The 16,533-nt window shown below is 38.6% G+C and overlaps 1 protein-coding gene across 1 annotated transcript; it reads left to right on the forward strand.

Annotated features, from left to right (window-relative positions):
• The first annotated feature begins 10,540 nt into the window (after positions 1 to 10,540).
• Positions 10,541 to 16,192, forward strand: LOC145779433 (asparaginyl-tRNA synthetase-like). Its single transcript, XM_082591023.1, has 8 exons — positions 10,541 to 10,664; positions 11,853 to 11,962; positions 12,243 to 12,360; positions 12,832 to 12,972; positions 13,155 to 13,541; positions 14,139 to 14,296; positions 14,954 to 15,155; positions 15,922 to 16,192. Exons 1-8 carry the CDS (start codon positions 10,554 to 10,556, stop codon positions 16,189 to 16,191), a joined length of 1,497 nt encoding a protein of 498 aa, XP_082447149.1. The 5' UTR covers positions 10,541 to 10,553; the 3' UTR covers position 16,192.
• Positions 16,193 to 16,533: the final 341 nt, after the last annotated feature.

Here is a 16,533-nt window from a genome sequence, read left to right on the forward strand (position 1 = left end):
AGATCACACAAGGGAGAACTTCCAAGTTGTTGTGCAGGTTGTTGTGCAAGGGAGAACTTAACAATTTCAGCGGTGTTGAAAAATCCTACCGTAATCGATTTTAAAAGCACCCAAGATTCAGCGTTACCTAGGTTGTCCGGAAATTAAGCCATCGTAAGATGATAGACTAAGCTATTTTCTATTCGAGCACTTCGAAAGTGTAACTGTTATTTAATCTCACAACTCAATATCCATTGCACAGCAAGTCTACGACGAAATGTTATAGCCTACGCTCACACAGCTGTTGAGTTTTCATTTCGATATTTTAAATGATCAATGCATTGTACAGCCTGAAACAAAAATACTTTTGAACTACAGAAACTAAGAACATGGAAAATAGGTAGGCTATGACGCTGTGCTGTCAATAATAATAAAAAAAAATTGGTATGAATGTAAAATACTTCAACATAACAAGGCAGCTTCCAAAAATTCGGTCCAACAGCAGATCCCCTAAAAAGATTTTAATGCAATGAAATCATTTTGGATCCAAAAGTATAAGCTCGGCAACCATGAACAATCTTTGTCAACGCTGCTGGCTGCCAATATATCAGAGATGTATATAACTTATACGTCGCAAATTCTACGCCGTAGACTTGCGGCGTAAACTTTTTGTTTGCGCTAACGCTTGCGGCAACATTTTTTTGGATAGTTGTCGCTTGAGGCTACGCCGTAAAGTTTTTGCGGTTTTTTAGCGCATAGCGTCAACGCATACTTTTTAAAGGGGTACTAAAGGAAAAACCTGACTTGGCGATTTTCCACGTTCTTTGTGTTTAACATGCTACCATAAAACGATTTTCAATAAAATTTTGCCCCATTGCGGTCTGACCACCATTGTGGGCGTGCTTTTGTCAGGGCTTTCAAAATGAGATTGAGCCTGAGCAACGAAGCGTGCGACTGTACAGTCTACGTCATAAAGGCTAGCAATCAACCGATCACGCAATAATTGTTACTGCGGGCGATTTGACTGTAGGCTATGTATGTATTTACATCAAAACAGCACATTTTAACATCAAAACAGCAGACAGTTTGCTCAAAACATCAGATTGGTAACGTGGCTTTTGTTATTGCTGGCCTTTATGACGTATTCTCGAGCAGTGTTTGCACGTTTTGGTCATTTTGAAAAAAATGAAAATAAATGAAACTCTGGACTTTGGGCCTTGCCAGCGCCATTGAAAACAAATTTTTTTCGGTAATTGTTTTTAAAATGTATTCTTGAATGTTCAGTTTACTCATTTTAATGCTTAATTCCGGTTTGAAATTTTCCTTTAGTATGCCTTTAATGTATTTTTTTCGCTACAACACGCCAATACCTTTCAGCGCTGCAGATGAAAGAATGTTTTCAATGGGCAAAGACATATTGAAACCAAAACGCAGCAAAATGTCAGATGAACACTTTCAGATGCTTGTGTTTCTTTGTGAAAATTCAAAATAAAACTTGTTTGTTTCGAGTAGATTATACCGTGTGAATGTTTGGCACCTAGCAAACAAAATGAGTTTACGCTAGTGTATGCGCTGACGCCGCCAACATTTTTTACAAGTTACGTTGACGCATACGGCGTATGGTTTTTCCAACGTTTGCGTTTGCGCTGACGGCGTCAATATTTTTGTATGCGCGTATATCACTGCAATAACTTATAGCTTATCCAGCACCTTTGCCAAAACAAAATGATTTCCTACCACTGCAGATAGGCTCAGGGGCGCCGGAACGATTTTTGACTGGGGGGGCAAGATTACGAAAAAAGGGCACTTTTGTTTACTAAAAGGCCAATTTTTTTTCAAGTTTTAAGATAAGATATAGCGATAATGCTAATCTATCAGCTCACTATGTGTTGAATAATGATAGCATACAAGTGTCCGGTATGCAAAGAAGGGCATCATGCTATGTTATTATAGGCTTGCCATACGTCCCGGTTTAGCCGGGACAGTCCCGATTTTAAGGCCTTGTCCAGTTGTCTCGCCCGGTTAACCAATTTGTCCCGGAGTTTTCAATTTGAGATTTGCAAAAAAAAATTTTTGAGCTAGTGATCTTAAGCAATTCTTTCTCAAGTGGGTCTGCGGAAAATATCAACAAAATGTTTCAGAAGCAAATGATCAACATCGACTTCTTTTTCGATGAGCACGTTTTGGTAAAGAAATAGATGTCTAAGAGTGAGAGGAAAGAATCATGGCAAAATGCAACGACATCTCTTGAACAAAAGTAAACTTTTAACAAAAACATAACCATTCCAAACTTTCAAAACCTTGTCGAGTTTGTGTTTTGTTTGCCTGGGACATCAGCACCAGTTGAACAAATTTTTTCAATTATGAACAATATGTGGTCTGATGACAGAGGCCAAATGCTAGAACAGATGTCAAAGCTCTCCTCACTTGCAAAATTAATGTTGATTTGACATGTAGTGAATTTTATGAAAAGATAAAATCTAACACTGTAGCCTACTTTCGAAAAAGGTACTTAGCACAGAAAAATATTATTAGGCCTGATTCATGTGCTCATAAATATTGTTAAGTTCCCTTGCTTTCGTTAGAGAAATAGGCTTAAATATATTGGTAATTTTCCCATATTAAATAATTATAGTTGCATTAATTATTTTGTATTAGGCCTACATTAAGATTATTTGCAGTTTTATATGCGTCCCGGATTTGCATTTCTAAAAAATGGCAAGCCTATGTTATAATGATGTAACCTACTGTCAAGCCTTAAAGCAGCCTGCGGCCATGGCCGCTAAGTAGTGCTTGAATGACCGCCGGTGCTACCTCCTCAATCGGCCAAGTTTGGCCGCCAGTCTCTTCTAGCCAATTATTTAATTTCGCAATAGAATGATCGTGGATTAACTGTCGAAAATATGTAGTGTCAGTAGCGTAGCCAGGAATTTTGAAAGGGGGGGGTTTTAACGACCCAGCGGCGGGGAGTCTGGGGGGCCTCCCTCAGGAAATTTTGAAAAATTACTTTGAATTTGGTGCATTCTGAGAGCATTTTCAACAAAAATGTGGGTATGAATATTCCTGTAAAATGGTGTTGTCAGGTGGCATAGCAAAAGGATAAGATCATGTTTTCTTCGGCATTTTTCGGAAATAAAGCTAAATCTCTGTTTTCTTTTTGCTTAATTCCTGGCTGAGATGTTTAAATGTTTGGTATTGGCAAAAGTCGCTCTTTTAATGCAATTTTGTTCAAAATTAGGCAATTTTTTTTTGACTGAAAGCATCATTCTCAATATCGTGACGTCACACGCGTGCCAAAGGGGGGGGGGGGGTTGTAACCCCCAAAACCCCTCCCTTGGCTACGCTACTGTGTAGTGTCAAAGAGTGACGCAAAATTAGATTAGCGCGTCATAATCGCCACTGTTGCATTGTGCGGGAATATTTGTTATTGCTGGAATATATCTATCTGCGATCAGCCGATCAACAGCGCTGTAAGTCTTGTTTGTAATTTCCGATGTATATTTGAATAAAGTCTTATTCGAAAGTGCTAATTTACATCGGCTGGCAATATTGTCATTTTTATGTCGAATCGATGTTGTCGGACATTGAATCGTTGTTAAAAAGGAGAACTAGGTTAGTTGACATCCGAGGGGAAAACATTTTATCATCCTATTTTGCAAAAATTAAGCTTCTTTTAGTAATGTCCTTCACATCATTGAAATACTTATTTTATTACCTTGCCGTCATTGTCAACACATGTCGAACGTTGCTTTTCGTTGCTAAAAATAATTCTAGATGAGTGGCGAACTTCTTTAAAATCAGCCACATTGGAGACACTCGTGCGAGTGTCGTTACATGGTCTCGCAGTACTGGATTACAATCCCGATGAAGCAGTTATTGCGTGGTGCAACGATTCTATTGTAGGACGTCGCCCAGACCCAGACTTCAACAAAGCTAAGTGATGATTTTAGCATTGTTGCAAGTTTAATTCTATTTACTTGTGCTATCGTTATTTTGTATTTTGGCCTCCAAGCACGCAGATTTGGCCGCCGAGAAGGAGCTCCCGGTAGGCCACGATGGCTGCCGAAAAAACAACGAGTTTTAAGGCGAAAAGCAGAAATTGTTATATTGTAGAATGTGCAGTAGCTTACATGACTTTAAAAGGGCACCATTGCCCCCCTGCCCCTCCATCTGCAGAAAAATTGAGGGCAGGGGGGGCATTCGCCCCCCCCTGCCCCCCCGCTTCCGGCGCCCCTGGATAGGCTAATGAAAAATTCGTAAAACTAAACATGTTCAAGGTGCTATAAAAAAACAACTCTTCAGAAAATGATTGATTGTGGTCATGTTTAAGAATGCTTTCCAGCTTTTGCTATCTAAATCGTGTAGGAAAAAAGTACTGCAACGAATTTCATGCTTTTTTGTAAGGTTTTCGAACAAAAATGAAAAAACTATGCTGATGCAGCGGAATATCAATAAATAAGTTTTATGTTTTATCGCAAGATCGCAGAGTTCTTTCCACAAAATATAAAGTTTCATATCAAGTAAATAAAAAAAATACTGGAATTCTCTACAACGAGAATAAAAGAATTACGGGAATTCCCTAGAACGAGACATCTAGACAATTTTTTTATCAAATGTGAAATTAAAATTTGTCTTAAAAGTCTTAGCAAGTGATTCAATTAAAAAAGTTAAACTGTGTATGTAGATACCAGAGTTGAGCATGGAGTAGATTCGGAGTTTTATTTTTCACAAAAGTTTCGGAGTGAAGTGGATTCTGAGTTTGTTGCAGCAACTTTTCATTTCAGTTTACCAAATCAAATAAGTTCTGTATACAGAAAAAAAATGTTCCCACAACGTTTGACCTGGTGGTAAAATGCTTATAAAAGTGCGCCACTGAAAACATTGACATGCTGCTGAAGTTGAGTAAATATTTTTGCACCCCTGAGTTATTTTGTGATCTTACCTATCTTGCTATGCATTGGCTATATCACATTGCATTATCACAAGGTCTGCGCGTCATGGATGATGAAACTAAAGACTGGCTGCTCTCTAGCAGCCTTCCAGTGTAGTCCGGGAACATCGTGAATCTGGGGTGGTAAAAGGATAGACCCTCGCATAGGCGCCGACTTTTCAAAAAACCTTGGGGGGCGAGAAAGGTGATGACGTCATAACCATAACGCTATTTTACTCAATTAAAATGTTCTTTGATTAAGCTTAGTGTCTTCCCAGCCAGCAAGCCCATATGGGCCCCATATACTATTTTAATGGGCTTGTGGGCATGTGGGTTTTATGTGGGTTTTTTTGTTTTTGCCATATGCGCCCAATATGGGCTTTCTTGCAGAATGTGTTGCTAAATGACAAGGTGGAATATAAAACTTCCAATCTTCAAATGCGTGATCATATAAATGCATTTTAAGAAATTTAGCCACATAAAATTATTGATCATGGGCTAAGCATGAAATATTGATGGGCTTCCCACTTTGTTTATGGGCAGACCATGGGCTGCCCACTTTGTTTATGGGCAGACCATGGGCTGCCCACATTTTTTATGGGCAGAACATGGGCAGCCCACATTTTTTATGGGCAGATCATGGGCTGCCCACATTTTTCATGGGCAGGCCATGGGCTGCCCACATTTTTTATGGGCAGACGATGGGCTGCCCACATTTTTTATGGGCAGACCATGGGCTACCCACATTTTTCATGGGCAGGCCATGGGCTGCCCACATTTTTTATGCGCAGACCATGGACTGCCCACATTTTTTATGGGCAGACCATGGGCTACCCACACAGTGATTCAAAGGTTTGTGGGCAACCCATACTAATATGATATACACCTCGATCAGCATTTGTCTAGACTTTGAGATTTTTTAGTTGTCTCAAACGACTTTTATTGATCTTTTAAACAAACACAAAATGAAATTGAACAAGCAAAATTACTGGAGGCACCTTGCTATGCATTGCGCAAAGCTCACTGCTTGCAGTTGGAGCACTTCGGCAAGGTTGGCAGTAGTACTATTTTTTGTGCTTACGTACCACAAATAGGAAAATGTCACATGGAGCTATATACCTACTCGTGCGTTGTTGATCAAAATAAAACAGATCATCATCGTGTGCACTGTCTGCAAAAAAAAAAAAAAAAAAAAAAAAAAAAAAAAAAAAAAAAAAAGACGCTCTTGACTTACGCCGATTGAGCACTTTACTGGGGGCACCTTGCTATGCATTGCGCAAAGTTCACTGCTTGCACTTTGGCATCTGTCTGCAGTTATATACCTGATATACATATGGGCAGCCTGTATTAGATTTATGGGTTTCATATGGGCAGCCCATATTAGATTTGTGGTTTGAGTGTGAGCAACCCATAAATGAATATGGGCAGCCTATATGGGGGCAATGTGATGCCCGCGGACACAATGTGTATGGGCCCCATATGGGCATCTCACATGGGGCCCGTACATCAGCTCATATGGGTCCCCATGTGGGGCCCATATAGGCTTGCTGGCTGGGTTGTTTATATTGACACCTAAGTCGCTAACCGAATTTATTAGAACCGCTGCTTGAAACGATTAGTTTTACGCATGCAGTACGCCCAGTCATAAAAATTTTGATATTGTTAGCTCATAATTCGAACAGTTGGAAAACAAGCCGATTCATTTCCTTTTCGTGCGAGCGAATAACAACGATCAAGACAGCGAAGTTATCGAAATAAAACGCTAAAAATCATGATTTTAAGCAGAGTGGAAACCCGCTATCAGTTTTATTAACCTCGTTTTGCTAATTACTTACCTTCAAAACGCTAACAAAGACGAAGTGTTTTCTCTTCTGTTTTTTATCGAAAGTCTTTATAGTCTTTTATCGAATACCGTATACTCGAACTCGAGTATAGGTCGAGATGTTCGCAAGTGATTTTCACCTCAAAAAGACAGGTTCAACTTACACACGGGACAAGCTGTTGTCTCCAGCTCGGCAGTTTTCAAAACGAACGCATTTTACTCCTGCAAAATCATTGCCGACGTAGATTACGGAGTTTGAAATGGTGTCGGCCGAATTAAAAGTTTTGAATACGTTTATTTGCAGTGATTCGAACTTAATTTTCAAATTTAATGATTTCTTGTCAATTCTAAACTTTGTGCACTTGTTGAGCAATATGCAAAGCTCACGAGACAAAACAGCGGAAAGAAAATTTATTTTTGCGTGTAAGATATAATCGTTCTTATTACGTAACATTCCATGATCGTTGAAGTCGATGTCAAACCTTAGCGCCGCATAAAACAATGATGTCAGGTTAGCTAGGTGATAATAGCGGTAAGAGACGTCGTTAATGCAGACAATATCTGCGACCAAGACCATTAAACACCTTTTCTTTTATCGGTTTTCGATTTAATTCTCACACATTGCGAAGTGCGAACAAAACAATGTGTTCTGTTGAATCATAATTGATCTCACAGCGGGAAGACCTCGTTGAAATTAGTGCGTCTAGTTTAGCTGGTTTACTTAATATTGCTGTGAATAGTTACGTGACTATTCCAGCAGCGCAATCGTCTACTTTGAAATTTCAATACCGTATGAGAAACTCATGCGATCAGCTGCTGTTTTGCGGGGAAGAGCAACGTAGGCTATTTTTCGCTTTCGGCATTCTTTAAGTCCGTTTAAATAATCTAAATCTCTTTCGCGAAGTGTTTTATCTTTGAAACACCATTTATAATAACCATTTTTGTTGCCCCTCAGCCATAAGTTTACGGGGGGCGCCGCCCCCCGGCCCCCCCGGAAGTCGGCGCGTATGGACCCTCGGCCCCAGAAGCTCAGACGACGACGATTTACTCAAAAGTATAATTTGGAGTGGATTCAGAGTCAAAAAATGATGAGATTTTGTGGAGTTGAATTGGTGTGGAGTTTGATTTCATGGAGTAGGAATAGAGTCTCAAAAATCACACTCCGCTCAACACTGACAGATTAGATATGTACAGCAGCTACCTAGGCTATATCATAAAATTGTGCAACTATAAGCCCAAGCTCGGATCTTGGCCTAATCCGTGGATGAGTAAGTCTGTGAAAGTTTACGTCATAAATCATCTGTGAAAGAATACGTTCAGTAGGGGTTTATTGCTTCAGGACCCGAAGATAACCAACAACCTTTCTGCATTATCTGCAATAAAGCCTTATCTAATGAGTCGCTTGTTCCCAGTAAGCTTAGCGGACATTTGGAGAAAAATCATCCAACATTGCAGGATAAATCAAAAGGATATTTTGCGAACCTGAAGTCCCAAACAAACAAGCAAGCAAAGATCATGAATAGCTTACCTTAAGCCGCCGGAAAAAGGATTGATCGCAAGTTACAAAGTGGCTCACTTGTTGGCGAAACACAAAAAAGCACACACGGATGCAGAAACAGTAATTGGACCGGTATTAGCCGTTGTTGTTGTTGTTGAAGAAATGTTTGGTAATGCTTCTCCTGAAAAAGTTAGAGTTCCGTTGTCAAATAACATAATTTCACAAAGGATAGAAGAGCTATCTTCAGATTTAATGGTTCAAGTTCGCGAACACTGTTGCTACAGACAATGAGCTGTCTGTACTACTACTACTATGATCTTTACAAGTTAACGGAATTACTGACAGAACTGGGAAATCTCATTCGCTGGCTTTTATTCTCTTCATTAACACTGAAACATTGTTAAATAAATGTTTGTTTTGTAAAGAATTGAAGGACACAACGAAAGGAGAAGACATAGCCTATTCAAATTGGCAGATGAAAATATTTTGCTTTCTGAGTTGAAATGCAGTAGCTGCGTGAGCGTTTGTACTGATGGTTGTCCTACAATGGGGGGGGGGGGGGGGGAATAAAAGTCTCGGAGAAAGCCTTTGTTTCGTTTCCCGCTCTTTATGAATCAACTCATATGCAAAAAATCCTTCCGCAAATCGTGAGCGCATTGTCTGGACTTCAGCTTGCAATTGCACTGCAACATTACTTCCCACCATCTGGAAGCAATGAAGCATTCTTTCTGCAGAAGCAGAAGAACAGCCATTGATTTACAAAACGACCCGTTTTTACAAACGCTGTTTCCACAAAAAACTTAGATGAGATTTGGCTGTCTACTTCCAAATCCTATTCCATGATCGGTGCAAAATCTATCCAAATTATATTGCCATTTCATCTTCATGGCTATGTGAACATGGCTTTTCTGTTTTGACTGAAATTAAAAGCTGCAAATGAGAGAGACTGCTTAGAATTGACGATGAAATGCGGATATATTTGTCAACAATGCAACCTCATTTCAGTCGTATATGTTAGTATAAAACTATAAACAAGCACATCCATTGCACAAGTGAAAATATTTTTTTTAAACCAACTTTTCTTCTCTTGCAAGTGTGCCGCAAGCGTTTCATAATTTTTCTAGTGTGCCACAAGCTGAAAAAGTTTGGGAACCACTGTTGTAGAGGCTTTGAACCACAGACGCAGGCCCAGCTGTTGAGATTGCAGGCCTTAAAACTCGTGTTTTTTTCTGGCAGCCATCATGGCCTACCGAGAGCTCCTTCTCGGCGGCCAAATTTGCGCGCTTGGAGGCCAAAATACAAATAACGATAGCACAAGTAAATAGAATTAAACTTGCAACAATGCTAAAATGATCACTTAACGTTGTTGAAGTTTGGGCGATGTTTTGCAATAGAATCGTTGTACCACGCAATAACTACTTTATCGAGATTGTAATCCAGTATTGCAGGACCATCTAACGACACTAAATTGTTTCAACTGCATACCGCCTTTCATAAAACCTGACCATTTATACCGATATGATGTCACCATTGAGGGTGTGAAGTCACTAGCCCATAGCGTGAACATTTCTCAACTATGAAGACACGTGTTTTCTCTTGGGATGTCAACTAACCTAGTTCTCCTTTTTACCAACGAATCAATGTCCGACAACATTGAATCGACATAAAAACGACAATATTGCCAGCCGATGTAAATTAGCACTTCGGATTAAGACTTTGTTAAAATAAACGTCGGGAATTACAAACAAGACGTACAGCGCTGGTGATCACAGCTGGATATTCCATACAATTCTGGATATTATTCTATTGCGAAATTAAATAATTGGCTAAAAGAAACCGGCGGCCAAACTTGGCCGACCGTGGAGGTAGTACTGGCGGTCATTCAAGCACTACTTAGCGGCCATGGCCGCCGGCTGCTTTAAGGCTTGGATTGACAGAGGGGAGTTTTTTATTATTATTGAAGTGTTGTTGTGTGTAACATCTACCTGGTGTTACAAAATAGAGAGCAATCCTCCACATGTGATGCTTAAGTGCACTCCTCAGCAACCAACCAGTATTGCTTGATCTAGCAATTTCATTGTGCACAAACTCAGGCACTTAATCTACGGAGCTACTAGGGCAAATTCTGCTGGTTTACTAGGTTTTAATGACTGCTCACTCTTTAGTAAGAATGATTGGCTCATACAGTATCAATGCAGGGCAGATAAATGTTGAAATTTTAGGGTGGTGAAAGAATAAACTCCTCAACTACGGTACTTTGATGTCTTACAAGTTATTTGACTAGCCTATATTGTTGTGTTACAAGATTTAATAAACAATATAATATGTTTGCTCGTGTATGCAAACGATTTTATGGAATTACATCAGTAGATAAAGTGCGGATAAAAGATATTTTAAATGATAAAGCCAACTTCCCAAGACATAGTCAAGTTCAGGTAATGTCTTACACATGATATCATATATGTACCAGTACTTAAACAAAACAAAAAAAAGTTTTTTGGTTAATTTATATAAATAATATTTACAAAGCAAAATGGTTACTAGAGATTCATGTGTCTTTATGGATTAGTTGGTTAACATCATTTATATATGTGTTAGAAAACATGATTTAGTTCTTATTAAAGGCCACCTGTAGATGTAAACCCATTGAAATTTACCTTGGAATCATTTTATGACCTATTATATTAAATTATAGTATTATTGTGCTATTATGTATTTTTCATATATATATTACAGTTTTTTTGCATGTTGTGCTACCGTTATTATCTCTTATGAAGGTTTATTATGGTATGTTATCAGATATTATTAATTGTTTTTAGTTATGAAAGTGGAAATGTTAACCTAATTTGACAGCAACTGCATTATGTAAATCACAAAGATGAAAAAGCATCTCGGTGCTTACAACATCTAATACAATATTATTGTTACTACTTGTAAAACATTTTTGAAAAGTGTCAGATTTATAATATCTGTAACAACAATAATAAGAGCTGAGATATATTTTGTGCAGCATATTACAACAGCATACAGTGCATTGCTGTCACAGATACATCACAACAGACAACTGGAAGCAGCAAAGAAACATATGCTCATCGAGTTGGCTGGTCCCATTATTTTAAAATGTCACTGTCATTTAATGTCTTGATAAGATGGGTCTGCTACTATTCGGTGAGTCCGATTCGGTGAGTCCAATTCGGTGAGTCTGATTCGGTGAGTTACTAACTTCTAACCCCTAACCTAAACCCCTAACCCCTAACCCTAAAACGGCAATGATAGTTAGGCTATGGTACCCGATAATTTAAAAAAAAAATTGAAAAAATCCCCCGTTAAGGGATCGGACTCACCGAATCGGACTAACCGAATCGGACTCACCGAATCGGACTCACCGAAACGGGCCATTCCGTGATAAGATAGCTACCATCCCTGGAGCAGTGTGAAACCAACAGCCTTTTGAACATCTTGCACACATTCTTGCTACTTGACCACACAGTTTCTAAATATCTCACAATGCCAGAATTTTTTGTACTTGTGTAAAGTTGATATTTCTGACAATGTCTTTTATGATTACAGTAGAATTATTCCACAAAAAAACAGGTTGATTGATTGTATGTTTATTTTCACAGGGATGGGTTCGTTCTGTGCGTAAGCACAAAAAAGCAATTTTTCTTGATATCAATGATGGCTCCACCCTAAAATGCCTGCAGGTTGTTGTGGATCCAGAAAAGTTTAAAAGGTATATAATTTGCATCCTGCAGTGTGTGGCTAAGGTGTGTTTACTGTTTTCAATACGGTATATGTCTGCAGTTTTTTATATAAGTATGACTCAGAAATGAAAAAATAAATTGTCTGGCACATTGAAATCTGACAAGCACTAACCTTGTGATGAACTTAATGGTAAGCGTAAGTGTTTGACAATTGTTTGGCAATGATGTCATACTAGTCAGGTAAAACATCCTCGTTTCTAGTAATTCTTGACCGTGATTTTACCCTCTACTGAACAATACTATTTTTAGCGGAATAAGTTATGGAGCATCCATTCAAGCGACAGGAAATTTTGTAAACACAAAATTACATAAAGATGGAATTGAGTTTGCCTGCCAAGAGATTGATGTTCTTGGAGCATATGATGAGGTAGTGAATCTTCACTGGCATTTGGGTGTATTGCCCGTTTTGATTAATCATTCATGTGCATCGTAAAATACTTGATTATGTTGTAGTGCATTGTCTCTAAAACCATAATCAAGAATTTAATTCAATTTTTTGAGTTTGTGAGTATGGTGTAAGTCTAAGTGTTTATTATTCCGAATGTACCATAGTATGAATTGCAACTACTTTGCAGTAATTGTTCTGATGTAAGTAACAGTCTTTTGTGTCACTTAAAACGCAGTGCTGTAGACAACAACAATATCCAACTATGGCCCATGTTTTTTAATGATCGACTTGTAATGGCTCTAAATGCCCCAATCTCGATTCCACAACGTCACGATTAAACTGCTGCAACTTTTTCTAGTGCAAAGACAATGTGTTTTATTTGAAATTTTACAACGCTATCTTGTTTCTATTTCTTTACCATGTATTTCCTTCAGACATTCTTTTCAATAGAATTATCCTTTCTTAAAACATGCCAATCATGACATGCAATATCAACGTACACTGCCTCATCTTCGTGCTAAGGAAACTGCAATGGCCAGCGTGCTGCGTACGAGAAACACTTTGGAAATGGAAATCCATAATTACTTTCAAGTACGGTAAAGATGAATTTTCTGCTTTATGTGTTGGTGAAAATGTACTATAGGTGTTGAACTGTTGATGACTGGGTCGCCACAGTAATTGCTATTCTGATAAAGCGGATAATTGATTACTTCACTATCCCTTCTGCAGTCGATTACCATTATACACTGTGTATGACATTGTTTTATTTTCAGAAACAAGGTTTTCTTCATGTTCACACTCCCCTGTTAACATCAAGCGATTGCGAAGGCGCAGGTGCAATGTTTGAAGTAAATTCGGAGACAGTTGAAGACAACAATGATGAAGACATTCCCACACAACTTGACACTGAAAATACTGAAAATCAGTTTGGCGATAACGAAAACAATGTACTTGACCACCATGACCCTGCTTCTCAAAACGGTAGTTTTTTTGGTACTCCTGCATATTTGACTGTCTCTGGTCAGTTGCATTTGGAAGCTTGTGCTTTGGGAGTAGGAGATGTTTACACGTTAAGTCCAGCTTTTCGAGCGGAAAGGGGCATCACACGGAAACACTTAAGTGAATTCCGCATGCTCGAAGTTGAAGTTCCTTTTACTCAGGTATACGGTAAAACGCTTTTCAGTTTTTGCATGTATATGAATTATTATAACACAGTTTTGCATTCATCTACCGTAATACTGTATTTCTTTGTCCATTTTATGATAGTTCATTCGATAAACGAATGTCTAAAAATACGGCAATAATATCTGTTAGTCAATAGATTTTCCTACTCTTAGATACAAGTCAGCAAGAAAATTAGTTCTTCATTCAGTGTCACCAGTAAACGTAAGCTAAGTAAAATAACCTACAAAGAACAATTTGTCATCTTTAATATCTGATTTTACGTCAGTGGTTGAAAGCCTCTACTGGATACGTGAAAATGCCATGAAGGGGAAGGCTTCAAAAAATACTTTTTCATACTGATAATAACTATTACCTCAAGGGGTTTGTTTTTCGCGAAACAAGAAATTATCCCTTTACGAGGGGATTCAATCACTGGAATATCTCATCATGATCAGCTATCAGACCACAAAGTTTTCATTTTTAAAGTTTGCACAATATTTTTTAGATGACTAAAGGTGCCTGCATAGCGGTTGTTTTTCATCTGAACTGAGAAAATAATGTAAGCGTTGCCTGGATCGTTCTTTATTCTGCAGTGTTTAGAAGATATTATGGATCTAATGGAAGACAACCTAAAAGTAATTCTTCGTGAAACTTATGAGAAATGCTGGCTGGAACAAAATCACTTTTTCAAAGATTTAACTGGACAGCATAAACAGACTGTCGAAGCATCTGCTGTCAAGAAATACAGAAGGTATACAATCTACTCTTTTCGTCTGGCTTCATACGAAAATACATATTCCTCATTTTGAATAGCCTAGATGTTTATAGGGTTTTTGAAGTCTTATGAATGTTTCGGAGCCTTTCAAAAACAACTACATTTTGAGGTTAAATGTTATCATCATGTTAAAGGGATACTGGCAGTTGTGTGAGTCTTTCTCCTCGGACTGAGTCCTGGCAAATTTGCATGCTTGGAGAGGGTGTCAACTGGTGACACGAGCCCAACCACCAAGGTTAACTGAGTGAAGTTTCTGCAGTATCAGTTATGGTATTAAAATTTTGTTTCCTACAGTAGTAGCCTACCTTTTGGGTTGATGGCTTACTTTTTTGGGTCTGCTACTATTCGGCTAGTCCGATTCGGCTGGTCCGATTCGGCTAGTCCGATTCGGCTGCAGTCTTTTTCGGCTGGTTTGTTGGATTTACTTAAGGATTTTGTTGGATTACAGAAGGATTATGGTTGGATTTTCAAAAATTTGCCGAATAGGGAACTAGCCGAATCGAACTAGCCGAATCGGACTAGCCTAATCGGATCAGCCGAATCGGACTAGCCGAAACGGGCCATTCCGTACTTTTTTTTACTACTTTGTTGTCTTGTTATAAAATACGAACGTTACTTTACATCTTTTTGCAGGTTGACTTACACCGAGGCTGTCAGCATTTTACAAAACAACCGGAAACAGTTTGTTACACCAGCGCCATCTTGGGGTGACGATATTAACACTGAACAGGAAAACTTTCTGGTGAAACACTGCGATAATGTGCCGGTTTTCATCACCGACTTTCCCTCTATTTCCAAGCCATTCTATATGTTTGCTAACCCTGATGGAAAGACAGTAAGTAGAGGTTGATTGCATCCAAAGTTGTAGAAATTTGATACTGAACCTTACGAAGCTGCTTGCATCAACAAACCAAGCAACGTGCACCGCAGTAGCCTATTACAGCGTATCAACATTAACAAGCGTATCAACAACATTATCAACCAACGGCCAGGGTTCAGCTGCTGAAGAAACCTTTTGCATCAGTCCGATTGACTAATAAAACTTTCTCTTTTTGTGAACCAACCAAGCAAACTGTCCACTTGAAGCGGTTGACTGTCTCGCATCATTAGTATAGTCCTGCTACTCAACGCAACAAACGGTTTACCAGCCTCATTTTTTAATCATAAATTGATTTCGCTATCACAGCATCCTCAGTATGATCATCCATGTCAAGAGCATGATATGATCATACTGAGGATGCTGTGATAGCGAAATCGATTTATGATTAAAAAATGAGGCTGTTAAACCGTTTGTTGCGTTGAGTAACAGGACTATGCATCAGTCCAAGGGGAAGTTCTTACGGAAAATCCAATTGCACTATTTTTTTAAACGGAATCATCCATCATGGCCATGAATCCTCTAAGCTCAAACTGGGCTGAGGAATTTTTCAGACAAGTTGTTTTGCTTATTTTTCGATGTTACACTTTAAAGTGTTTTTGACCTAAAATGTTTATTGATTCGCTGGACATAATTTATTCAATTTCACTACCGACTGAAAAATGTTGACTTGTCTATCGTTGCTTAAACTCTTCAACGCAATTTACACACTTCGTCTGTTTAGGTTTCTGCTGTGGATTTATTATTTCCGTATTGTGGGGAATTGTGCGGCGGAAGCGTCCGCGAACACAGACTACATATCTTGCGAGAGAAACTAGACAATCTTGGCATGCGAGAAAAATATGAGTGGTACTTGGACTTGCGACGATATGGCAACGTTCCCCATTCTGGATATGGAATGGGTTTTGATAGGCTTGTGGGATTTATTTTGGGAATACACAACATAAGAGACGCAGTACCGTTTCCAAGAGCACGAAAATCATGCTTATTATGAATTCATATTTATTTTTATCGTGTTCCCGTTTTTTAAAAGACCTACTTCAAAAATATCATTGAAATTGAAGATTTTGAATACACTTTCACTGAATGATGAAATGCTCACCTGGCACGTTAAGTTGTTTATCAGATCAAATCGATGCAGTTTAAATTAATGGATGAATGTCACATTTAAATACAATTTCTGGTAATATGTCTGCTGCATAAATCAGTGCTTAATTTCTACTTCTCTGAATGATGGAACGCTTATCAGCATCAGATCTGGCATGTTTGGTTGATTTAGCAACATTTGTATAGCCTACATCCTTGTGTGGATATCTGCAATGAACTGGACAAAACC

The sequence above is a fragment of the Aplidium turbinatum genome, chromosome 11 (genome assembly GCF_918807975.1).
Source record: "Aplidium turbinatum chromosome 11, kaAplTurb1.1, whole genome shotgun sequence".
Taxonomy (NCBI): Eukaryota; Metazoa; Chordata; class Ascidiacea; order Aplousobranchia; family Polyclinidae; genus Aplidium; species Aplidium turbinatum.